Consider the following 26,807-nt stretch of genomic DNA (forward strand, 5'->3'; position numbering starts at 1 on the left):
ACGGAAAAGAAAGAAACAACGCCTCATTGGATGAGCTTCAATTCTTGTCCAATCTAACCACCCTTAAAATCGACGTTAAAAGTTGTAATTTAGTTGGGCAAAATTTTAATCTTCCAAGAAATATTGTAAGTTACGATATCAAAATCGGAAGAGTTAGACGTGATGATGCATCGGATGAGTTTGGGAGGAAAATGCATTTGGACTTATCGAGTGATGATCCTTTAGGAAATTGGGTTCATTCGTTTTTACGGAATACTAAAAACCTAAATTTAAAAGGGGAATTTGCCAACAATTTGGATTTCTCGGAACTTGAGAAAGTGAAGTTGTGCTCAAGGATGAAAACATTGGTCCAAATAGGCTGGGCAACCCTAAAAAATCCTAATGGTATTTCTGTAATTATTTATTTTTAATATTTTTTCTCTACTAATTTCTAACTTTAATTTTTAAAAATTATCAAAATTAAAACTAACCCGTAAAGAATCCTACCTTATTGCTACTTATGTAATTATTTATTTTTAATATTTTTTCTGTACTAATTTTTTAACTATAATTTTCAACAATTATTGATCTCCTAATTTTCATCAATATATCTCAAATCTTAAGAGATAAAGCTAGAAATTCAATATGAATAATACTACATTATTAAATTTTATTATATTAGTGTACTATATTTTCTTATTATGTATTAAATTGATTATTTTTTTCACTGTTTAAATAATATCTCGTGCATCGCACGGGGGAAAAATGCTAGTATAAAAAAAAAGCAAAACTTAAATTATTAGTGGATTCGTCATCAACAAAAAATAATGTTAGAAAATTTTCTGATGTAACTGAGACGCCGCTGCATTACTTGACATGATTTTTAAATCTAACAGTGCATTAATTTTCGTATATTAATATAAGTTACTATTTCGTATAATTTGTTAAGTTATATTTTTCTTGGTTGTAAACATTATTTTTAAATTATAAAAGTATAATATTTTTTGTTGTTTTTAATTATTTATTAAAAGTAATTATAACAATGGAATATTTCGTCCAATATTAAAGAAATTCCGTTAAAGAACAAATTTATACATGGAGCAATTATAATGAGATGAATTATAGAGATGACGTATGAAAATGAGACATTAATTAAGACATAAAGGACCAAAGTGGAACTAAATATCAAGATGATGCACCATTAATGAAAATTTGGCCAAGATATGAATATCATTTATTCCATACAAATCCATATATATAACATGTTATAGAAAGAACAAAAGTGATTAATATAATTTTCCATGCATATAGATGTGATTGTGTATTTATATTGGATCATTTTCGACATAATGATCGGATTGACAATACGCTCGTTATCACCAAACCAAAGATCTAGATATATTCACAACCAAGAGTTATGATGGCAAAAACGACGAGCGCCGCCTTGCGCCTCTTATGTTTGTTAGTTTGCGTTGTTATTTGTATGGTAAGAAACCATACCAATATAGTAATCTATATTTTCATAAATAGCTAACTATCTTTTTCGTCGACTCATTTGTAATATGATTTGAATTCAATCGTTGTCGCCTAACTATTTTGATATATACACCTTAATTAATTTCAGACGGATAATGAAGATAACCTTAGTTCGACAAACTTCACATGGTGTGTGGCAAGAGACAATGTTTCTACTACACTCTTGCAAGCGTACATAAAGGAAACGTGTCGTCGACGAACTTGCGATGAAATAGAACCAGGAGGTCTTTGTTATGTCAAACCTACGTGTTGGAATAAAAAGAGTAGAGCGATGAAGCACGCCACGTACCTCCTCAATTGGGAATATAAGAAGACACTTCTGTGTTCCAAAGCTCTTGGCAAAATAGTTTATGACAGTCCAGGTAAGAACTACCTTATATAAATAAATAAATAAATAATCACTTTATAAAAGTTACAAACATCTTTTGATTCAAACTGATTTATATACCTTTTTTTTTTACAAATACCAGCATTATATACTCTAATAATTGCAAGCAGTATGCATAGTATATAAGGCAGGGACTGGATTGAGTCGGTCGATTATCGGCCAAAAAACCGTCCCATCCTGACAAACCAATTTTGCTTAAAAATGAAAATTATTGTTGACCCAATATTTATGGGTCGGTTGATGGTTTGCAACCGAATATTTAGTTTTAAAATTGGTCAGTTCATGTGCGCCAGCTAATTCAGTTAAAAATATTCCAATTTTAGAGTAAAAGTATGCATATTTTGCGTGTATCATCATCAATTATCATTTCAAAATAATTAATAGCAACTCGACAAAAAATACAATTCCGAAATTGGTGGAATTTTGTGAGCTTTTTATTAAACGGCCGCTTATGCATAATGTAATTGATGGAAGGTTTATGTCAACTTGTTTTCTTTGTTGATTTTTTCAATTAAAATACTAATTATTTTGATATTATAATACCCACTTACAAAAATCACACACTTAATTATGAAATTATTTATAAAAACATAGAAATTAAAATAATATTTTAATGAATTTTTTTATATAGTTAGTTGATTGATTGATAATTATCGGTCAATCAGCTTTTAATGATATAAAATACCATAAACCAACTCATTATAAATGGGTTGGTTAAAAAATTATTATCTGTGTAAAAATATGGTCAGTAATGAATCGGTTGTTGGACGAAAACCACCCTGTTCCAACTTATATATTATAGTGCGCATATTTTGTTTTGTGTGCAGCTCGTGGTAGATGTAGTTACCCATGAGTGAGCCATGGCATGCAGCAAGGCTCCTTTCATTTCAAATGTTGAGAAATAGGCTTGCAATAAAAGGCATTTGTTGATTTATAAGCTTATAGAATTCTAATGTTCATTTACTTAAAGTTTAATTATTTTAATAATTTTGATGTTACAACTTAAGTTTGTGACTATGAATAAAATAACTAATAAAGCAGAATCAAAGAGACGCGATATGAAGAGGTTCGAATTACAGCAGCTACTCAAGCTTCTTATCTTTATATCGATTAAATTTGTTAAATGCTAGTTTATGTTATTTGTCGTTCCTGCAACTACTCAAACTTCACATCTTAACCCAACAACTCCATTTGCACTCTTGGACATCTCCAACGCGTAACTCTCTTTACGGCGAATCGACATCTCCCGAGATGATTTAAGCACTTCTCCTTAAAGGACAATCTTTTTTTGCGGCCTAGTAAAAGGAACTCATATTGTTACAACTCCGAAAACATTGATACGAAACTGTTGGACAAACTGAACCCTTCAAGTTGTGATGTATTTTTCAATAAAAACTCTGAGGTTCTTCACTAGTTTATGAGACTTTATCTATGCACGGAATATTGCACCTTAGATATAACTTGAACCTAAAGAAATCAATCATAAGAAAATATAATCTTTACCATATCTACAACATAGTTTTTAGTTAAAGATAAATTCAATATTTCCTAATCTAAAACAAGTTAAAAAAATGGCTACTACAAATTAGTCCATCATAGGCTACTTATTTATAAAGAGTACCAGACCAAAATCTCTTTTACAAAAAAGTCCAGACAAAGTCCAAGTGTGTAAAAGGCTGAAATACCCTCTCACATTTTAATATGCTCTAATTTCATCTACTTGACCCAATTTAGGCTCAATTTGACCCTAAATAGAACCAATTAGTCAATTTTGACCCATAATCCAATTTTGACCCTCTCCAGCGTTTACTGTCGTGGACTTTTTTTACCGTTTCTTTCTACTTTTTTTTTTCTGCTGTCGTCGCCGCTGACTGGTGGTATTTTTTTTCCCTGAACATTTTTTAGCCCCCCGTAAAAAACAGTAATATTACCGTGGTTGACAGTATATTAACTATATTACTATTTAACACAACCATATTGCTATATTACTATCTAGCACAGTAATATTAACACACCAAAAGCATTATGTTACATAATAAATTATTGGTGTCCAGGAGTGTGTAAAATACTAAAATACCCTCTCACATTTTAATATCCTCCAACTTCATCTATTTAACCCAATTTAGGCTCAATTTGACCCTAAATAGAACCAATTATTCAATTTTGACCCCTAACCCAATTTTGACCGTCTTCAGCGTTTACTGCCGTTGACTTTTTTTTCCCTTACTTTCAATTTTTTTTTTTCTGCCGCCGCCGCTGACTGGTTGTTTTTTTTCCTGAACATTTTTTAGCCCCCGTAAAAAAACAGTAATATTATTCTGGTTGACAGTATATTAATTATATTACTGTTTAACACAACTATATTGTTATATTACTATGTAGCACAATAATATTAACACACCAAAATCACTATGTTACATAATAAATTATTGTGTGATGCAATAATATTATTATGTTGTCCAGTCAACAAAGGCAAATATAATAAAAAGTCAACAAAATTAATACTGTTGTGGTTGACAGTAATATTACTAATATTATTGTCGTTGACTGTAATATTATCAACCAGTCAACCACAGTAATAATACAATAGTAGACATTAATATTATTACGTTGACGGGTAAACAAATCAAACAAAATATAAAAAGTCAAAAAATTAAAAAAATCAATTTGATGTGGTTGACGGTTTACAGTATTTTTTTACAGTCAACCACAGTAATATTACAATAAGAGACGGTAATATTATTACGTTGACCGATTAACAAATCAAACAAAAAAAAAGCGAAAAAACAATAATATTAATATGGTTGACAATAATATTATTGTGTTTACAGTAATGTTATTGTCAATAACAGTAATTTTACTGTCAATAACAGTAATTTTACTATCACTTGTTAGCGGCGGGCGGAAAAAAAAAATTAACGTTGGAGAACGACGTTGACCGCTGGTCAATGCCAGAAACTGACGGCAAGAAAAAATAGGAAAACAAAAAAAAAATCAACGCCAAAAATTAGCGGCAAAAAAAACCTAAAAAATAAAGTTTGAAAAAATAAAGTCAAATTTTGATTTTTCATTATTTATTATTATATTTTTTTGTCAAAATAATGAAATTGAAGTTAAATTGGGGTTAAAATTAGGAATTGGATTGAAATGGTTGGGGTAATTTTTTTCATATAAATTAAGTTTGCCTTCATATATCAGACATATTAAAGTGGTAGACTTATTAACAAAGAAATATAACACTTAAACCTAAAATAATAAAAATATTGGGTCAGGTACCTTCTTACAAAAACTCTTTAAAAATATAATTACAGTCCAATACAATTTAAGTTTTATAAGATATGGAGTAAATAAATTTCTTAACGAAAAATATGGAATAAAATCATTGTTTTAATAAGGCTATAGAATTTCATCAAATCATTTATTACTTTAATATGACGCCAGGATCATCAAATTTCAATCATTTGACAATTTTTGAATTACCACGTCTCATGTTATTGCATGAGTCAAACTTATTGGGATTAGATTAAGAGAAAATAAGCAAGAATGACCCTCTACGAAAAGTAGTTAAGAAAAATGTCCTCCCAAAAACTCCATTGGTTAATATTCCACTCAAATGTTATTTTCATAATTGTAAATCTTTTCTTAATTGTCCAATATACTCTTTCAAACCCTAATCTTATTTTTATTTATCCCATCTCATTTCTCGTTTCTTTCTTCTCCTTTTTCTGTTTTTTTTTTCTCTCTTTTCTCCAGACATTGAGGAGATGGGAAGAGGATGAAGGTGGTGGTGGTGGATCCGCTTTTTGTATACTTGAATGTATTATGTGACGGCTCTCCCAAGTTTTGGATGGAAGTTAGTTGTGTTGAGCTGCGGCCTTTGGCGGAGGTGGATGCAGAACCGCCTCAAACTTGTGTAGTTGGTTGCGGATGCTTTGGTTTGAAAATGAAAAAGGGTGGATCGATTTTTTTTCTTTTTTTTCTTATAGATTTTTGTTTGAATGGTATGTGGGAAGGTGATGGTGTGATGTGGCGGCGGTGATGTGGTGATGATGAAGAGCAGATCTAGGTTTTTTTGGTAGATTGGGTGAAGGACGGCGCGGGTAGAGAAATTCGCGCATGTTGGACCCTTAATCGACTATGCTTCATCATAATCGATTAAGCTAATCGACTATGCTCTGATAGTCGATTAAATTGTTAATCGACTGTTTTGGTAGTCGATTAAGATTACTCAATTTTATTTTTTAATTCATTTTTGGATTTTTGTGTATTAATTCCGATTTATATAAATCAATTACAATTTATGTACATTATTTTTTTTGTAAAAAAATGTTGATTTTTTGTTTTTATGTAGGTGTGTCTTTTTATTTTTAATAGTCAGTTCCTTAATCGACTATGCTTCATCAGATCGATTAATATGCTTCATAATCGATTAATATATCTGATAAAGAAAAAAAGTTAAATGAATCACTAAAAATAGGAAGGGTGAGAATTTCAAAGGGTGATTAAAAAATTTATCGCTGTTAATTGTTTGTATGAGTTTTCCATTAACGATAACAATAACAATAACAATAATAATAATAATAACAATAACGACTTGTAAATGTCGAACGAGTTTGCGTGATTTTTTTCTTTCAAAAACAATAGTATAACTAGAAAACACATAAGTGCATACTTTCTTGGCTTCTTTTACCGTAGAATCTTTCATTTTTTATGCCTTTTGATTCCATACTTGTCCTCTTAATAAGGTTTGTTGAGTTTTGAGGGTTTTGAATATGTAGGTTTTGTGGTTTTATGGAGGAGGAAAAAGCAAAGTTTCAGTGGGCCAATTCTGGGCCGGTTCGCGGTTCACTTTTTCCGGAACCGGCCCGTACTACATGCGGTTCGGCGGGCCTATCCGGACCGGTTCCGGGTCGGCACGAAAAATTATATTTATATATATTTTTTTTTTTGAAAAATACTTTATGGATAAATGAATTAAAAAATAAAATGACTTGAACTTAATTTTATAGGAAAAAAAAGGGGCGTGAGTGTATTTACAGGAAAAAATGGGGAGGAAAAAAATTCAAAAAAAAATATTATATAAGTACCAAATGAATGTTTAATGCTTCCATTTTAATATCTCCCGCTAATAGAATTAATTATTAGGGCGAATAGCAAAAAAGGCCTATCATATGGGACTTAAATGCATTTTGGTACACAAAAAAAAAAAAACAGTCTCTCAATTAAACCCATCCCCATGTCTTTAGTCTAAAATAACCTCCATAATATAATTCTTATCAATTCCACCAATTATGCTCTAACTTTCTTAATATTACACATTGACACCGGATTTATACAAATATATCACATTTACCCCCAACATTTATTTTTTTCCAGAAAATAATTTTTTTTTCTGAAATGTTTTTTTTTTCCGTCCAGATTCCGGCGTTGACCGCCGGAGACCGCCGGTGGCAGTCTCCGGCGTTGACTTTTTTTTTTTTTTTTGAATTTTTGTTTTCTTAGAAAAATTTATTTTAATTAATATTACTATCTTGACTACTAAATTACTGTCTCAGACAGTAATATTATTGTTTGGGACAGTAATATTATGAATATTATTTTCGCGAACAATAATATTATTAATATTATTGTCTAATACAGTTAAATTACTGTTGGATACAGTAATTTAGCAGCCAAGACAGTAATATTAATTAAAATAACTTTTTTTAAGAAAAAAAAAAGTCAATTAACAGTTAAATTACTGTCTCCGACAGTTAAATAACTGCTGGAGACAGTAATTTAGCAACGAATACAGTAATATTAATTAAAAATATTTTTTTTAAGAATAAAAAAAGTCAATTAACAGTTAAATTACTGTCTCCGACAGTTAAATAACTGCTGGAGACAGTAATTTAGCAACGAATACAGTAACATTAATTAAAAAATTAAAAAAAAAAATCAATTAACAGTTAAATTACTGTCTCCAACAGTTAAATAAGTGTTGGAGACACTAATTTAGTAGCAAAGACAATAATATTAATTAAAATATTTTTGAATCAATAAAAAAAAAGTCAATTTATAGTTAAATTACTGTCTCTGATAGTTAAATAACTGCCGGAGACAGTAATTTAGCAGCCATGGGCGTATTTGTCATTTACCCTAATTATTATTGCAAATAGTGGCCCATAATAATAATAATAATAAAAATAAAAAATAGCAGTCGTCTACTTTCCCAACTAAAACCAACGCGCTTAAGTAAACCAAAATAAGAACCCATATATATATCATACGCTTCTTCCTCTTCCTTACTCCCCACCACCTCCTAATAATAATATCCATTTTCACTGCCCTAACTCTGCTAATTCTCTCTTCCCAATCCGTTTTAATCACCCCTACAAAATTAATTACAGGGGAGAGGTGCTACTAAATTAACCAAATAATAGCACTTAACTGCGGGCTTTAAGTGTAATAGCGGACTTGACTAAATACGAATCTAATTTACCGAACATCTTACTAACCCCTACTATTTAGTTAATAGAGATTAATACCACTAAGCAAACGAGTGCTCAGTATATTGCAAGTAGCCGCACCTTAATAATAAAAAAATAAAATAAAAAAATCAGCAGTCGTCTACTTTCCCACCACCTCCTAATAATAATATCCATTTTCACTGCCCAATCTCTCTTCCCAATTCGTTTTATTCATCCATTCTCATTCCTCATTCTGAAAAACTACTTGCACACCTACTTTTGCAATTCTGCGTTCTTACGGTAAATTTAAATTCTTCATTTTTGTTTCGGTTTTTTTTTTTTGTTTTCTCCTGATTTCTGATTTTGGTTTGTCGGTTATAAAATATAATAGGATCATTGAAGATTAGAAATTTGATCTGAAGATGTTTACCCGTCTTTTACGCAAACCTAAACAAGAAGAAACTAATGCTCTCGCCACCTTAGACAAATTAACCGAGGTACAAACATTGTTTCTTTTCTTCTCTTAACTCCTTTCTCACATTGATTGTTTCTCGAAGATTATTCAGTAATTTAGTTATGGTCAAATTACGAAAAAAAACCCTACTGTTTGGGTTGTTTGGGTAATTACAGTCACCCCGACCTCCTATGTATTATCTTACAAAAGTACCCCTCGAGAGGTAAATTTAGGAATGTTAAAATTTCGGTGCACCAATATTTCATACTGTTTATGATTTGGTTCGGTAAATAACCGAATTACATAAATTTTATGTAAAAATATTAAAAAGGAGGGGTGGCTGTAAATACCCAAACAAGAAGGGTTTTTTTCGTAATTTTGCCATACCTCAGGGGTGGCCGTAATTTGTCCTAAATTATTTTTATCTGGATAGTTTATTGCATATAAGATGGTATTGGCTTTAACTATAATATCATTGACCTTTGACCGAGAGAATTCTGATCTCTCGGAGAGTAATGTGTAGTTCGATTAATGGTCTTCTGTGTTGTTCTTTTGAGAAGAATGGAGTCTACATAATTTAGTTCTCGTGTTCGATTGAGCGAATGAATTTTAATTCTGTATACCTACTGCTCTGTTTCAGACATATATAACTTTAATATGTATTGATCGTAAAAAAATCCGCTACGGTGAATGTAGATGTTTGATTGCCAACATGGAATAATCGATTATTTTTTTCTTGTGTAGACTCTTGAGATGCTCGAGAAGAAAGAAGGCGTTCTTCAAAAGAAGGCATCTGCTGAGCTGGACAAGGCCAAAGAACACACAAAAGCAAAGAATAAGAGAGGTACAATTGCACAAGATTTTGCTGCTTCATTTTTTTTTTTTTCTATTTAAAAAGGTTCCGTCTTTTTTTTTTAGCATTAGTGGATTTTAGCTTGTTATATGAAGTTTGCATAAAGTCTCGTTGAGTTGTATTTTGGATGGTATTGTTTTTTTTTTTTTTTTTTTTGTTTCATTTATGTGTGGTTGCAGAGTAGAACTTCACTTTGCTCACCGATATTTATTCAAGAATATTGCCGGTAAAGCGAATAATAAGTAAATTAAATATCTTACTCGGCCAATTTGCTTATATGGTTTTTCAAAATTTAAGGTCCCAATCACAAAAACCCGTTTAGCTCACGGTGAAACGTAATTTAGTTTAGCTATTAGATTTGACTCGACAAGATTTCGTTAACTAAGTACGATGAGGTCTTATATATGCTGTAAAAACGTAACGATGCAGCGGCTATACAGTGTTTGAAGAAGAAAAAGCTCTACGAGGAACAGATTGGGCAACTAGCAAATTTTCAACTGCGCGTACATGATCAAGTCAGTTTTCAGATGTTTAATTCGGAATAAAGATCCAATTTTTATCTGATATTTTTTCCTTCTGATGATGTATATATTCCTGATTGATTGCTAATATCTAATGATCGTTTTTATAGATGATATTGTTAGAAGGTGCAAAAGCCACTACCGAAACCGTGGACGCCTTGAGAAGTGCAGCAGCTGCGATGAAAGCAATGCAGAAAGCCACGTAAGCAGAAATATAGATGATGACTTATAATATTATAATACCATTCGATAATAATGTCGGAGAATCTCTACGGCGCTTCGTCTAATTTTTTTTTTTTTAATAAAACCAGAAATATTGATGACGTGGACAAGACGATGGATGAGATAAATGAACAAACAGAGAACATGAAGCAGATTCAAGAAGCACTAGCTACCCCAATCGGTGCAGCGGCTGACTTCGACGAGGTCCTTCGCTTGACTATATTTATTACACATTTGAAATTATTTGCATCAATGTTTTCGAAATTGATTCATCTGATTTTTATTTATTTATTAATTTATTGATTTATTTATTTTGGTGTTACTACAGGATGAATTGGAGGCTGAGCTCGAAGAATTGGAAGGTGCAGAACTGGAGGAACAACTTCTCCAGCCATCGACAACAGCCCCTACTTCTTCTCTGCATGCTCCAAGTGGCAAATTACCTAATCGCCTTCAGAAACAAACGCAAGAGGAAGATGAACTTGCTGCTCTGCGTGCAGAAATGGCGCTTTAATTGTTCGCTTTCGTTGTTAATCTCGTAATTTAGTCCATTTCTTGGTTTATTTATATTTATGTATAGCGATACGTTGGGTCAGTTCGTTTGGAGTTGAATTATTTCGATGCCTTGGTTACGTGCAGCATTTTTACATACTAAATATGTGTACAGGAAATATCAGGTAAAACAAAGAATAATGAGAATAAAATTAAATTGGCAAAATATTGCAGAAATCAACCCAACTTGGAAAAAAAAAATATAAGCTTGACTGAAATGGCAAATTGTGCAATGTGGGATCAATGAATTATGTAGGTCAGAGCCAAAGCAAGCAGCATCAGCACATATGCTACTCCTTGATCAATTGTCACCCCTGCAAATTCAAAAATAAATAACGTTGGAAAATAAGAACTCGAAATCCAATGTGAAATTACTAAAAAGGGTTTACTAGAAACAGATCTGAAATAAAAAAATGTAAGATACGTGCACTTGCGTGCAGATATTTTAACCCACATAGAATGAGGGTTTATTTGATGCGACACTCGGTGAAATATAATATACACCGGGTGATTATTAACGGTTGATCTGCACATAATCACACGCACTCATGTGTATGTGTGCTTAACAGAAAGTTATTTAACCATATTAATGATAAAAAATTCAAATTTTTAAACTTAAAAAATTCAAAATATAATGTAAGTTAATTACTCTAAAATAAATATTTGAATAATTGGAAAGAAGGAAAAATGGAATCACCATCGCTTGAAGGGGCAGGAGCTGGTGCTTGAGCATTGATAGAAGGAATAATGAAAGCTGAAAGAAGAGCAAATACTGTCACCAAAAAGTACAGTCTCAACATCTCCATTGCCTCTCTCTCTCTCTCTACAAAAAATCTAGAGAGAGAAACCTACAAGATTTACTCTCTCTCTCTCTCTTGGTTGTCTCTCTCTCTCTAAGAATTGGAGCAATGAAAGAAGCGGATTTATGGTACTATTAATGGGGATAGAGGGAACCAAAATCCTCCCTGTCAAAGTATTGGGTTCCAGATTATTATGGGCCCAGATTCCATGTGATGGCAGTTGATGATCGCCACGTGTACGGCTGTTAATTGTTGCACGTTCTACTGACTGTGCACTTTTGTCACTCCCCCACATGATTGGTTGGTGGATATACATTTTTGTTGTTATTTTTTAATTTAATATGTAGGATAAAATACACTTGACAATTTCTTATAATATATTACCATCTTTTTGACCTAACCTGAAGTTTATTAATATATTAAGATAATTAATAATAAAATTCTGATAAAACATCGAGTATTGTAAAAAAAATATAGGTGTTGTTATGTACGACGTAAAAAAATATAGTTCACTCCACAAAATAGAGAATCTTAGATTACCTAAAAAATACACTAGCCTATATACAATAAATTAAGAGCCACTTCAATATGAGGACTAAATGAAGTATCAAATGATAAAATTATCATTTTGATTCTCGAAATTTAAAATATTTCACTTAAGTGGAAGCATTAAAGTGGTAGTTAGTTTGATACTCAACCACCTTGAGGTGCAAAAATGCACCAAAAAAAAGAGGAATCAAATATTTCTTAAAAATAGCTCTAGCAATTTTAACGGAAAAAAATAAATAAAATCTCAATAAATTTCAATAGAAAAGGGATAATAATTTATTTAATATCTTTGGTTGGAGCATATGAGTTTTTTAAAAGTATCGAAATATTGTTTCAACCATCAATTGAGTGTTTGATGATCCGTTTTGATTACCACTCAATTGGAGTTGCTCTAAGTGCTTCAACAAGAATTAAAAAAAAAAATTATCACAAAGACTTGGAACCGTCGAAGTTATTCAATAAATTCAACCTGCGTCTTGAGCTAGAGGCTCATATAGCATCAAAACCATTTGCAATGCATAACTATATGAGCTAACATCCGTACGTTAGCAAATATTAGGCACGAATGTGAACGTTATACTTATGATGCAACGCGTGTGCCATACCATGACACTGACATCTCACAATATGTCACTACGTTTTCTTATAAAACTCTTTCAAGTCATTGGTCTATCGTTGTGTATCAGCTCCACAGAGGATCATATAAGTTCACACATGGAGGATCACTCCTACTCCATGTTTCCATCCGTATTCAAATAGATAGGTGATACGATCGGATAAACACCCAACCCAGATGTTTAAGTTGCTAGGAGTCTTATTTTATTATATTATTTGAATATTATTATTTATAAGTATTTAGGAGTCCTAGGTATTAATTATTCGTAATAGTTATCTCTTTTCTTGTGGAAGAAGAGTTGTGTGGTAGGATGAGTCTAGTTAGGAGAGTCTGTATAAGAGTCAGTAGAGTCTTTTCTATCGTTATGCAGAATAAAGTTAATTTCTCTTTCAATAAATCTTACGCTTCCGTGAGAAACTATTGATCTTACCAAGAGATCGCATCAATTGGTATCAGAGCGAGGCTGAGATAATATCAAAGCTCCGTTGATTCGATGGCTACAAATCGAGAGCGATTTGAGCGGCTGGAAGATTCGGTGCAAGAAATCCAGGCGTCAATGCAACAGCTCCTCGCACGTGGTCAGGATCGCCGAAGAAGGAACGGATCGCAGACGCCAACAGACGAATCTTCTGGTGGTGATAGCGATGGAAGCCGAGGGTCCAACGCTTCGATTCGGAGTCGGGCGTCAGCTCACGGTGAACGGGAAAGGCGACGCCACCAGTTTCGGATGGATTTTCCGAAATTCACTGGTGAAGAGCCGAGAGAATGGCTCAACAGAGCGAAACAGTTTTTTCTTGCCAACGACATTCACGGGCATAAAAAAATCATGTTAGCATCATACAATCTGGAGGGGGACGCGAACCAATGGTGGCAATGGTTTGAACGCACAAATCGAGATCGCCGAATTTCGTGGAATCAATTCGAAAGGGGGCTACTTCTTCGCTTTGGCCATGGGGATTACGAAGATGCCAATGAATCCATGTGTCGTCTACGTCAAAAGAGAGGGTTCAGTGAATATTTAGGAGAATTTGAAAGGCTTATGAATTGCTTACCAGAGTGGCCAGAGGTGGCTTTAATGGGAGCTTTCATGGCGGGACTTAAAGAGGAAATCGCAAGCGCTGTAAGGTTGTTCAAACCGAAGAATCTTCAAACTGCGATTGAGTTGGCCAAGAGAAAAGAGGAACAACTACACTATGGAAAAGGAGTGATGCCAGGGCACATGACATTACCTATCGATAACTTGGGACCGGTCGAGCGATCACCCCCAAAGGAGGCACGAAAGCTGACATGGGAAGAGATGCAACAAAGGCGTGAAAAAAATTTATGTTTTAATTGTGATGAAAAGTTTGTCCGAGGCCATCAATGTAAAAGGGCTCAAGCTTTGCTAATTGAGATCGAAGGGAGGGTTCGAGATGATGAGAAGTGAGAACTTTGACGAAGAGCCCCATATATCTCTAAATGCAGTGGGAGGCGAGGACGGAGTGTCGACTATGCGTTTGACGGGCACACTTAAGAATGAACCAATCGAGGTATTAATCGACAGTGGGTCGAGTCTAAATTTTATTAACCCTGGCTTGGCTTGTCAACTGCACATGCACGCTACTCCAATTAAACCATTCTCGGTTCGGGTGGCGAACGGGGACAAAATAGAGTGTCGGGGAAAATTTGGGTTGAATGTGATGATGTTGCAAGGATATGAATTCCAAACCGATCTATTTGCATTACCAATAAACGGGGTGGATGTGGTACTCGGTATGCCTTGGCTTGAGAGTCTTGGACCGATGTGGATTGATTACCGAGCGAGAACAATGAAATTCAATGTCGGAGGTCGAGAATACCAAATTCGGGGAAGAACGAGGGAAATCAATTTAGTGGCTGCACTAAAAATCGAGCGCTGGGGTGAGAGAGGCAAGGTTCAGGTGAAGAATTCTCCAAAACTAAACCTTGAGGACAAGGTTTGTCTCGAAGAGGACGGGAATGATACGATTGGATAAACACCCAACCCAGATGTTTAAGTTGCTAGGAGTCTTATTTTATTATATTATTTGAATATTATTATTTATAAGTATTTAGGAGTCCTAGGTATTAATTATTCGTAATAGTTATCTCTTTTCTTGTGGAAGAAGAGTTGTGTGGTAGGATGAGTCTAGTTAGGAGAGTCTATATAAGAGTCAGTAGAGTCTTTTCTATCGTTATGCAGAATAAAGTTAATTTCTCTTTCAATAAATCTTACGCTTCCGTGAGAAACTATTGATCTTACCAAGAGATCGCATCAATAGGTCACTCCGGCCAGAAACATGCCACATGACAAGTAGGTCAACTCGTCCTTCGACCATATATAGGCCACACATATATGCCAATATGATTATGTGACCATCTACATCGATTGTCAACTCTTGTTTACAAAATCATTTTGAAAGTTCGTTAATAACATAAACATCATTCACTCACCATTCAGATGAAATTGGAAAAACCGTTGAAATAAATTAAAGCTTGTAGTACGGTATTTAATTTGTATTGAGTACAATAAATAAAAAATAACTCTGAGAGTTATCGTTCTAACTTATTTTCTTGGCACATTTTGTATGTAAGGAACTGCACAAAACGAAATAATTGTTTTGTTATTATTGATCAAATTGGAATCATATTATTTGTCATCTGACAATTAATTACTTCCTTAATTTTTAGATATTTAATGTACACGCCTTAAATTAGTTTATTCTACGGTGATGTACTAATGGGTGAAACTTTGATTGAGTATGTCGTGTATATTCATTGCTTCTTTGATAAACATTATTTGCCCAAAAAATCCATATTTTTAGATGTTAAATTGTTAAAAAAAAAACCATGAGTAGTTTATTAGTTTTGTTTATGTTAATTTCTGGTAGGTGGATTTTGTATCCAATATACTCAAATAAGTTAAACGGCTAAGGAAAATATATCATCTAATGTATTCATCTAATGTCATCTAATTAGTGGATTTCCCAAGTAAAATTGTTAAAAAATACAGTGGAAAATGGCTCAAACAAACCCTTATATTTATAGGCTTATCAGGGATATTTTCGTCAGATTTTGGAAAAAATATCACAGCAGGGGAATTTTTGTATGTATGTGTAGTATTAGTATAGGAGGTTATATGATATAAAGTGCACAGGAGTATTTTTGTATTTAACCCTAAAGTAATGGATGATTATTGGACATATTTATGTAGGAGATTTCAAGTAATGAGTAACCCGAGTGCAAAACATAATTTTGAAAAATTGCATGTTTAGAATTTTTTTAACCGTAAATATTGAGAATATACCTCTTGAAGGGGTGTGAACGACCCAAGCTCGCCTGTGTTGGCAGGCTCAAGCTCGAATTCATTTTGTCGAGCTCGAACTCGAGCCCACGTTCATTTTAGGTTTTTTTTTCATTATTAAATTTTATTATTAAAAATATTTAGATTATAATAAAACAAATAATAAATAAATAATAAACTATAATTACATATATTTTAATATTTATATGTTCTTTTTATATCATTTCTATAATAGTTTATATTATTACATTATTTAAATAAAAAATTATATTATTAGGGTTTCTTATTTTGAAAATTGAAAAATTGCAAAGTGAAACTTGTATCGATGAGAATTTTGTGCTCGTCATCAAAATATAATTGTTATATTTTTTCGAGTATTCGTTTGCTAGAAATGAGCCAAGAAAGAGAGTGGAGTTAAGTTGTTGGGCTTATTCCAACTAGGGGTGGTAAACGAGCCGAGCCGGCTCGCGAACTCGACAAGCCGGCTCGAACTCGAGCTCGGGTTTTTCGAGCTCGAGCCCAAATCTAGTTGTTCGACAGCTCGCGAGCTGTCCTTTTTTTTTTGATTAATTATATATATATATATATATATATATATATATATATATATATATATATATATATATATATATATATATATATATATATATATATTATTCTTATTATTATTATTATTATTATTATTATTATTATTAATAACTAAAAGTAAATAGTCTATAATAATAAATATTTCTAGTATTTAAATAGAAACAAATCTATATTACTTAAATAATTCATAACAATATAAAATATTATAATATAATAGAAAAATAAAAAAAAATATATAACTAGAGTTCATTTTTTTTTTATTTTTTTTTTATTTTCCTATGAATAATGTTTAATAAAAAATTAAATGATTTTAATATAAAAATTAAATTATAAAAAAAAAAAACATTAAGTGAGTTCGAGTTCGAGCTCGCCAAAATTGGCTCGATGAGCTCGAGCTAGCCAAAAGAGCCGAGCTCGGCTCGTTCCCACCCCTAATCCCAACTTAAGCCTGTTAGGCTTTCACAAGGACCATATAATTATGATTTATATGTCTTGTGAAAGACAGACAAGACAAGCATGAAACCCTAGATTCTCTCCCTCTATTAGCTTCCTACCTTGCACCCGAAACCCTACCTCCGCCACCAGCCGCCGCCAATCGCCGCCGCATCGACATCTTTCTTTTCCCCTCGTTCTTCTTCGTTGTACTTAACCTATCACGTATCTAGTGCCGCGTGGATAGTGGATTTTATGTTCGTCACATCCATATCATTTAGGATCGAGTGTAGTTGCATTTCCGGATTCTATTGAAGCAAAGCAATTAATGGATTAGTAGACTGGCTAGTTGATTTTAAAATTGAAGTTGTGCATAAGTGGCAATTAATAGATGAACATTCCGACCGCCTTTCTGCAACTTGTTTTGAGAGCCTTTCGAATTTTTTCCGATTACGCATGAGCGCTTAATAGAGGGGCATAATATTATGAGGTTTGGGGGTGTGTTAGAATTGAATTATGTTTTCACGATTCGAGTTGTTGGCTAAAAGTTCAATAAATGGTATTTACGTGATTTTTTTATGTTATTGTGTTATAAAAAAATGGTATTGTCGTGATTCACACTCTAATTTCCCAGCCTCTCTGACTCGAGCTTAACCCGTAGGGTGCATTTCGTCGCCTAGTCTCTCGAGCTAACTAGCTTGGGGGTTTCCTAGCTTGGGGGTTTCCTAGACTAAAGTTCGATGCATGGGTCAGAGAGATAACACAGTGGTATCGAACCTTGCACGAGTCACGATTATTCCCGTTTCAAAAAAAATGAAAAAAGAAAAAGTTGTAATGAAAATCACCAAAAAAAAGTGTTGTTGTCATTTATCTATTGAATAAATAGACCTACTTATGAGTTATGCCCAATTCGAGTTTTTGAATTTCAGAATCAAAACTTACTTTTCGTCCACATTTCTACTCAAGACCTCGATGATTGCTTATTGTTTGATTACGGATTCTTGAGTCTATCTAATATTTTGGTCGGTAGAAAAGTCGAATATCTTAAGCCGTATGCCATTCTAAAATTTTAGGTTCTCTAGCTCGTTTTATCTTTAGAATTAATTGCAATGCTTTGACCAATCCGGCAACTTTGTGGGTATGTTGTCTGAAAACGCTGACGAGACACAACTCGTCCTTTGGGGGTATCCAGGAGTTCAAAGGCTTGTTGCCTACGCTAAATACAATCGTGATTCCCTACGTTAGTGGCCTAGATTTAGTTTGTTGTTTTTTTTATTATTTTTTGTTTTAGTTTTGTTTTGATTTACTCCGGACGAGTAAAGATCTAAGTTTGAGGGTGTGATAGGTGTTCGTTTTGCACGATTTTTACTTATCGAATCTTCGAGTTTTGGTCTTCGTTCATCTGAGTTTCGGCTTTATTTGTTTATATTATGTGTTTCTTGTTTTATTTCCTTTTTTTAGGTTTTGTTAGCTATTTTTGCCGAATCGAAGACAATTGAAAGCGAAACCGATTTTTCAAGCCAAGTAAAGTGGCCATGAAGACCCAGATCGCGATCCAGGAAAGTCGGATCGCGATCTGGAGGCGAATTCCAGTGAGCAACATATTAAGAGCTAGATCGCGATCCAGGAAAGTCGAATCGCGATCTGGAGGCAAATTGTAGTGATCAACAAATTAGGACCCATATCGCGATCTAGGACAGTCGGATCGCGATCTTCAAAGTCGGTGTAGGGCTATCTTCCATGTTCAGTTGTTGGGAGATTTGGAAAAGTCGGCGTAGGACTATCTTCCAAGATATTCCGATGAACACGGTTACCATTACTCGAAATATCTTCTCTTTACTTCAAGCTTTGGATGACAATTTTGTGGCTACACAATCGCTCACACCATCGGGTAGACTCATTATTCAACAATTAAATTTGAATATTCGTTCGCCGATTCTCCTCTAGGCTGTTGGATCAGGTGGAACCCTCCAACCTCTTGTTAAGTTAAGGTCAATGTGGATGATTCAGGGCAAGGGGCATTCTGCAACGGTGGGGGAATTTTGCGGATTCATGATGGTTCAGTTGTTCGAGGTTTCTCCCATCTTTACGGACAAAGCACTCGCAGAAGCTCAGGCTATTCTAGACGGTTTACGTATTTGCCAAGAGATGGGTCTTGCTCAGGTTATTGTTGAGTCGGACTACAGATTGATCGTTGACATGTTTTATAATCACATCGCTGTCGCGTGGGAGGTATTTTTTGTCTTCCAAGGCATTCGACGAATTCTCAAGGAAGATTGGAAAGTCAGACATATTTATCGAGAAGGTAATAGGGTGGGCTACTTTCTTGCAGCGGCGCAATCGAGTTTCCTCGCCCTATTAGATCTCTATTAATTTTCGATCGGATCAGCATCCCTAAATTTCGTAAATCAAGATGCAAATGAGGAGTCAATGGAACAGGAGGTCAGAGTGGGTGGTTGTTTTTTACATGTAGAAGAATTTCCAATATTTGCTATTTCAGCCTCCGTGGGGATCAATTCACATTTTCATCAAATATAGTCAGCCGAGGCAGTTTAATTTTGTTTATTTCATTTTTGCTCCTTTTGGGTTTATGTGTAATAGAATTAGTAGGATCCGTAATGATTTTTTATTGTAATTGTACGATAAAACTTTTTCCTTGTGCAGACCCACAAGGTTTTAACGAGGCCCCATACTCTTCTAAATAATGGAATAATAAAAAAAATTTGGCCAAAAAAAAAAAAAAAGAAAGAATGCCACATCATTAAAGTCAAAGTCTTACCATTAAATTCATTAAGGAGGGGGTAAGTGTTACATTTGTAATTTAAGGGGTAAGTGTTACCAACACTATACTTTAAGGGTGCAAATTGTATTTAGCCTAAAATTAAAATATTCAATTAATTTCTTCCAACCCCTAATTGGACATGGCCCCTGCTCATCAATAAATGTCAGCCCATTTGATTTTGGCCCAGCTTCAAGACCCAAGTCCACTTCAGCCCACGTTGCATCTTGCAAAACTCCAATTCCTCTCTTCAGCTTCTTCTCTCCCACCGCCGCCGCCGTGGTCGCCGTCGCCGCCCTCTCCGCTAACGTGGACGTGACATTTTCTTTCCCAAATCTCAGCCTCTCTGTGTTAAGTAGCCAGTAATTAGTTTCCTTCTTACCAATTATTCTGTATGTAAATTATTCTTTGGGTTTCCATTTTCGTCCGCCGCTTCTTAAGTTAGCACCTGGTTGAACCTCCGCGCCGCCGCCGCCGTCCTTTAGTAGGTTTGTTTAACTCCTCCGCCATCCTTTTTTTAAAATTTTAATTTCTTATGAGCATTTTAATTGCTCTCTTATTTTTATCGATTATTAATTACTAATACCTGAATCTTTTTATAATATAAGTAGGGTTCTTACATTTATTCATTAAATTGCATACACAGATTACTTTAGTAATCATATTTATGTTATCCTTCATATGCAATTTACCTGTTGTGTAAAATAATTTATTTATGTAAAAGACTCTAAATAATTGCACTTCAATTAAAGAAGAAAAAGTATTTCCGTTAATCGAAATCTAAGTATAGTTTTCATCAATTTTAAACAGCTCCAGGTTTATCGAATCAATGGATCTTTCGAGCAATAATAATAATAATAATAATAATAGCAGCATCGGCATTGCATGGAGAGCGGAGGAAGCCATTGCAGGCAACTCTGAAGCTTTACAAGCTCTTAGGGAGCTCATATCTTACCCTATACTCTACGCTCGCGAGTCCAAAATACTCGGCCTCAAAGTAACTACTTTTACCCTCACCACTCCGTGTTTTTCCAATTTTTTTTTTTTTTTTTTTTTTTGTTTTATCGAGGAAGGTTCTGTAAATTTATTATTATTATTAATTAATTTTGATTTCTTTTGCTAATTTTGTTACTCGTTAGTGGCCTCGTGGTTTGCTTCTCTACGGTCCACCGGGAACCGGGAAGGTATGTTGAGTTTCTTGCATTCTTCTCGTTTGTAATTTTTTATCCATTATGGTCAATTTACGAAAAAACCCCTCTTGTTTGGATAATTACATCTACCCCTCAACTATGATTTTTTCTTACACCTCCACCGTTATGGTGTCAAATTCAACATATTCATCTAGATATCGTGGAATGTGCTATAATTTGTATTCGTTTTGTGTAACAATACAGTTTCTGATGCACCACAATCTGATATATACAAGCCAAAAAACACATATTACTTCAAAAATTGGAGTTCGAATGGGATAAAACGGGTACAAAAGGGATAATATTCCATATAATTTCGAAGATTCACTAAATTTGAAACCGCAAGGGTGGACGTGTAAGATTTATAGTTGAAGGGTGGTTGTAATTACCCAAAAAGGAGGGGGGTTTTCGTAATTTGACCATACCTCAAGGGGTGGTTGTAATTTACCCATATATATATATATATATATATATATATATATATATATGCATATATTTACAAAGTTTCCGTAATTTATAATTTGTTCGTGTTCTGTAGACAAGCTTGGTTCGGGCAGTTGTTCGCGAATGTGATGCGCATTTGAGTGTTATTAGGTAATGTTAGTTTTAGTGATGTATTGGTCAATTGTTTTTTATTACTTAAGATGTTTAAATGTGGTTTTGTTGCACTGCAGTCTGCGACATAATTTTGTAGATAAATAGTTAATTGTTTCCAAAGTCATTTATAGTTTTTCGATTTGCTTATTCACTGTCGGGATTTGTGGTGCAGTCCTCATTCTGTTCACAAATCGCATGCAGGAGAAAGTGAGAAAATTTTGCGAGAGACTTTTGCTGAAGCAGCAAATCACGCAAGATTGGGCAAACCTTCAGTTATCTTTATCGATGAAATTGACGCTCTCTGTCCTCGTCGAGACTCGAGGTACGTCCTGATTACACAATTTTTTCACCATTGCAAAATGTTGTTTAGTTTATTAATTTATTTTTACCAGTATAAAATATATTAAAGAATTATTGAAATACCGTATTCTTCAATTTGCAGGAGGGAACAAGAAGTTCGTGTAGCTTCTCAGCTCTTCTTGCTGATGGACTCGAGCAAATACTCGTCTGCACTTGGATCACATGTCGTGGTGGTTGCATCAACTAATATGTAAGTTAATATATCACAATCTTTCCTTTATTTTAATTTTTTCCGGTTGAACAGATGCATTACTTGGACGTATTGATTATTTGTTGCAAGATTAAGCCGTTGACTATTTCTGTTGTCGGATTTTTTTACGGACTCGTAGTTAAGATTCTCTGCGGTTTGTGGGGAACATGATATTGTTCTGGTTTCTTTCCCTTGTGTGACTTTTATTAAATATTATTTAAAAAAATTTAAAATCGGTTAATTGTATGTAGAGTGGATGCAATTGATCCAGCGTTAAGACGTTCGGGGCGTTTTGATAGCGAGGTTGAAGTGTCGACGCCCAATGAACACGAACGCTTTCAAATACTCAAGGTACCAAATTTAAACTATATATTATATTTTATAATTGACTTAGTTGAATTTTATAATAAAATAAATTAGAATTATAAATTAATAAAACAGCTTTATTATTTTATATTTATAACTATATTAATGATCTACATGTATGTTTAATTTTTTTTGCAAATTTACAGATTTTATTTAATTTAATATTTATACAGTAAATTGCAAGTAGAATTTGTACTTGAACAATAATAAATAAAAGATTATTTTAGGACAATATATTTCCTTAAAATAATAAGAGTTAATTAAATCTAATTTTGTAAGTGAGTAACAAAAAAAGATAAATATCATATATATGTAGTTTATACGACAGTGGATTTAAACCCTTTAGTTTATATATTTAGCCAACTATTCTAGTTCAAATTAATTAATAGCAGATAATTGTTGTTTATTTGTCATAATGTCAGCTTTATACGAAAAAGCTTCCGTTGGATCCAAACGTCGACCTACAAAGTATAGTAGCATCTTGCAATGGTTACGTGGGGGCAGATTTAGAAGCTTTATGCCGTGAGGCTGCCATGTCAGCAATGAAAAGATGTAACACACATCAAGATATTAATAAATGCGTTATAAAAATGGATGACTGGATACTCGCAAGATCTGTGGTGGGTCCCAGTATAACAAGAGGAGTTACTATGGACATTCCTAAGGTCTCTTGGGAAGATATCGGAGGGTTGAAAGAAGTGAAGGTGCGAATGCAAATTTCTGTTGTAATTACTTATTTACTGTGTGCGCGTTTTTGGCTAAAATATGATGATAATATTTTTTTATATATGGAGCAGAAAAAGCTTAAGCAAGCAGTCGAGTGGCCTTTAAAACATTCTTCGACGTTTTCGAGATTAGGAGTAACGCCCATACGTGGTATTCTTCTTCATGGGCCACCTGGTTGTTCGAAAACGACACTTGCGAAAGCTGCTGCTTGTGCTGCACAAGCTTCTTTTTTCTCTTTGAGGTATTTATGGTCTTCTCTAAATCACTTTTCATTCGTGTTTATTATCGTTATACTTTTAGAAGAGAAGAAAGTTTTCGATGGTTAAAGCTTGAAGAGTTGTGTGAAATTTGAAGAACATTTGGAACTTGATATTTCATCTGATAATTAACGAAAAGTAATTGATATTTTTTTTTTAGAATAATTGGTGTTGAGATGAAATTTAGTAAAAGAGATTAAAAGATAATCGGAGTGTCATTAGTTGAAAGAAATTTTCATTTATTTTTAAACGCTCGAGCTGTTTACAAAATGCTAAATTTAACAACCGATCAACCATGTCCTCATTTTTTCGGTACTTGGTAATGAGTTACGGATATCTTTATGCTTTTTCAATTTTTTTTGTTTTCTAATGTTTGTATGAAAATATTTATATCTTAATTTTTTTTGTATATAAAATGACACAAAGGGCAGTGAAACTTGGATTTAAATCCCTTTGTGAAAGTATTATTGTTGTAATTTAGGAATTTAAACAGGGTTACCAAGTCTTAAAAGTTACAAACGAAACTGTAAAAAGTTCGACACTTATACTAATTGTAATATTGCTTTTGTAAATCGTGAGTGTAGCTTTATTTATATTATCCTGTGCCAGTGGCGCAGAACTATACTCCATGTATGTAGGTGAGGGTGAAGCTTTATTGCGTAATACATTTCGAAAAGCTCGTCTTGCTGCTCCAAGCATAATATTCTTTGACGAGGCTGATGTCGTTGCTGCCAAAAGGTTGATTGTTAAAATATCCGTCCTTTGATTAATTTCTCGTTTTTCATTATTTCTCAAATTCGGCACCTGTGATTTATCGTAACGGCAGGGGAGGAAGCTCAAACGGAAGCACAACAGTTGGGGAAAGACTTCTTTCTACGTTGCTGACTGAAATGGATGGCTTAGAGCAGGCTAAAGTGAGAGATTTAATAATAATAATTATCATTAATATGAATATCGTGAATTTTGGAATCAGATTTTTTATTATATTCTCGTAACGCCGGTCTGTTTTTGCAGGGAATTCTTGTTTTGGCTGCCACAAATCGTCCTTATGCGATTGATGATGCGCTTATGCGTCCTGGACGCTTCGATTTGGTGAGTTTTCCGTGGTCCACAATTGTAAATATTTGTCGACGAAGCTCTCAAACTAAATAAAAAAGGGTAAATTACAACCACCCCTGAGGTATAATGGTCACGTTACGAAAAAACCCCTCTTGTTTGGATAATTACATCTACCCTCAACTATGAATCTTATTACACCTCCACTCTTGTGGTTTCAAATTCAACATAATCATCTAGATTCTGTAGAATGTGCTCTAGTTTGTACTCGTTTTGTGTAAAAATACAGTTTGTGATGCACCAAAATCTGATATATACAAGCCAAAAAACACATCTTACGATCATCTTTCTTCAAAACGTGGAACTCGAATGGGATAAAACAGGTACAAAAGTGATAATATTCCATATAATCAAGAAGATTCCACTAAATTTGAAACCGCAAGGGTAGACGTCTAAGAAAATTTATAGTTGAGGGGTTGTTGTAATTACCCAAACAAGAGGGGGGTTTTCGTAATTTTATCATACCTCAGGGGTGGTTGTAATTTTGCCTAATAAAAAAAGATTTAGTTTCTATTACTTTTATTTGTACTAATTAAATAGAATCTTTCAACTTACATTAGGTGCTTCTGACTTCGCTAATATCTTTTCGGTTTAACGTTGTTTTTTTCTTGAATTTAATTAGGTGCTTTACGTACCACCACCAGATTTAGAAGCCAGATACGAAATCCTCGATGTTCACACACGGAAAATGAAGGTGGAAAAAAATATAAATCTGAAACAATTAGCAATAGATACAGAACTCTTCACGGGAGCTGAGCTGGAGGGGTTATGCAAGGAAGCAGGAATAGCTGCTTTGAGAGAAGACATGTCTGCATCGTTTGTGTGTAATAGACATTTCCAGGCTGTAATGAAATCACTAAAGCCGGCACTTACTAAAGAAGAAATCGACTCGTATTCCTCGTTTCTGAGCAATCCATTTCCGAGGCTCACTACTACTACATCCGAATCGAGCTCTAGACCCGAAAGTAAAAAGCCTCGGAAAAAGATTAGTAGTGTATTGTTTGCCGCGACTCCTATTTCGATTGCTTTAGGTGGTGTAATTTTGTACAATTTTCTCAAGGGTATTTCTGTTAATGTTGGTAGTGCCACCAGAGAAGTATCGATGACATGATTTTTTTTTGTAATTGGTGGTATTCGACTTCAACAAGTATCAGAGCTAAGCTTCGTGTTATTTTATTTTAGGGTACATTACAACCACCCCTGATGTATGGTTAAATTACGAAACCCCCCCTTATATTTGGGTAATTATTAATTGCAACCACCCATCAACTATAAATCTTCCTACACGTCCACCTTCGCCGTTTCAAATTTAGTGGAATCTACTAGATTATATGGAATATTTCACTTTTGGACCTGTTTTATCCTATTCGAGCTCTACATTTTGAAGCAAGATGTTCATAAGATGTGTTTTTTGGCTTGTATATATATCAGATTGTGGTGTATTAAATACTATATTTTAACACAAAACGAGTACAAATTAGAGCACATTTCATGGAATCTGGAGGATTATGTTGAATTTGAATTTATAAGGATGGAGGTGTAAGATGTAATTATCCAAACAAGAGCGATTTTTTTTCCGTAATTTATCCATATCTCACGGATGGTTGTAATTTACTCTTTATTTTATTCAAATGGTTGTTTGTGAACTACGACTTTATGTTTGATTGGAGAGAAAGAGTATTTTTTTTACCTTATGAATGAGAGAGAGATAGTAAGGCTTCACCTCTTCCTGGTTGATTGTCGCATTATTTTTGCTGCAAAGACCATATTTGCTGTCCCACAACAGTATATACATATATATATATAAATATATTAGGGCACATCAAATATATGTGTGTATAATTTATTTAATTGCAATTAGTGGTAATTAATAAAATAAAATAATTTTACTTGAAGACACGCAGCCCTATAGTATCGAAAATTACACTCACCCCCTTGAAACGTAGTTATAAACTCTAATGGGATAATGCATTGGATACGTTATTA

General features: G+C 33.6%; 3 protein-coding genes and 1 long non-coding RNA gene across 6 annotated transcripts; 3 read left to right on the forward strand and 1 right to left on the reverse strand.

Annotated features, from left to right (window-relative positions):
• Positions 1 to 1,250: 1,250 nt before the first annotated feature.
• LOC148767397 (uncharacterized) lies at positions 1,251 to 2,953 on the forward strand. Its single transcript, XR_016034107.1, has 3 exons — positions 1,251 to 1,465; positions 1,604 to 1,877; positions 2,731 to 2,953. It is a non-coding gene; the product is annotated as an uncharacterized LOC148767397 (long non-coding RNA).
• A 5,615-nt stretch (positions 2,954 to 8,568) lies between these two features.
• On the forward strand, positions 8,569 to 11,028 carry LOC105969311 (vacuolar protein sorting-associated protein 32 homolog 2-like). 2 transcript variants are annotated; one of them, XM_088824005.1, is made up of 7 exons: positions 8,569 to 8,652; positions 8,744 to 8,849; positions 9,551 to 9,650; positions 10,089 to 10,174; positions 10,291 to 10,382; positions 10,492 to 10,606; positions 10,731 to 11,028. In XM_088824005.1, exons 2-7 carry the CDS (start codon positions 8,775 to 8,777, stop codon positions 10,914 to 10,916), a joined length of 654 nt encoding a protein of 217 aa, XP_088680131.1. In that variant the 5' UTR covers positions 8,569 to 8,652; positions 8,744 to 8,774; the 3' UTR covers positions 10,917 to 11,028. The 2 variants fall into 2 exon arrangements, with proteins under 2 accessions (XP_088680131.1, XP_088680132.1); XM_088824006.1 differs by lacking the exon at positions 8,744 to 8,849 and having other exon boundaries at positions 8,615 to 8,652.
• A 64-nt stretch (positions 11,029 to 11,092) lies between these two features.
• Positions 11,093 to 11,861, reverse strand: LOC105969312 (arabinogalactan protein 41). The gene is made up of 2 exons (XM_012994064.2): positions 11,652 to 11,861; positions 11,093 to 11,268 (listed from the first exon to the last, which is right to left on the reverse strand). Exons 1-2 carry the CDS (start codon positions 11,758 to 11,760, stop codon positions 11,195 to 11,197), a joined length of 183 nt encoding a protein of 60 aa, XP_012849518.1. The 5' UTR covers positions 11,761 to 11,861; the 3' UTR covers positions 11,093 to 11,194.
• An 8,262-nt stretch (positions 11,862 to 20,123) lies between these two features.
• On the forward strand, positions 20,124 to 26,097 carry CDC48B (cell division cycle 48B). 2 transcript variants are annotated; one of them, XM_012994060.2, is made up of 13 exons: positions 20,124 to 20,507; positions 20,830 to 21,016; positions 21,159 to 21,203; positions 21,748 to 21,803; positions 21,979 to 22,128; positions 22,249 to 22,356; positions 22,608 to 22,707; positions 23,145 to 23,426; positions 23,520 to 23,689; positions 24,315 to 24,443; positions 24,532 to 24,619; positions 24,720 to 24,797; positions 25,444 to 26,097. In XM_012994060.2, exons 2-13 carry the CDS (start codon positions 20,849 to 20,851, stop codon positions 25,930 to 25,932), a joined length of 1,863 nt encoding a protein of 620 aa, XP_012849514.2. In that variant the 5' UTR covers positions 20,124 to 20,507; positions 20,830 to 20,848; the 3' UTR covers positions 25,933 to 26,097. The 2 variants fall into 2 exon arrangements, with proteins under 2 accessions (XP_012849514.2, XP_088680139.1); XM_088824013.1 differs by having other exon boundaries at positions 20,399 to 20,503.
• The last annotated feature ends 710 nt before the right edge of the window (positions 26,098 to 26,807 follow it).

Source organism: Erythranthe guttata, chromosome 10 (assembly GCF_056151865.1).
Source record: "Erythranthe guttata isolate IM_541 chromosome 10, IM_541, whole genome shotgun sequence".
Taxonomy (NCBI): Eukaryota; Viridiplantae; Streptophyta; class Magnoliopsida; order Lamiales; family Phrymaceae; genus Erythranthe; species Erythranthe guttata.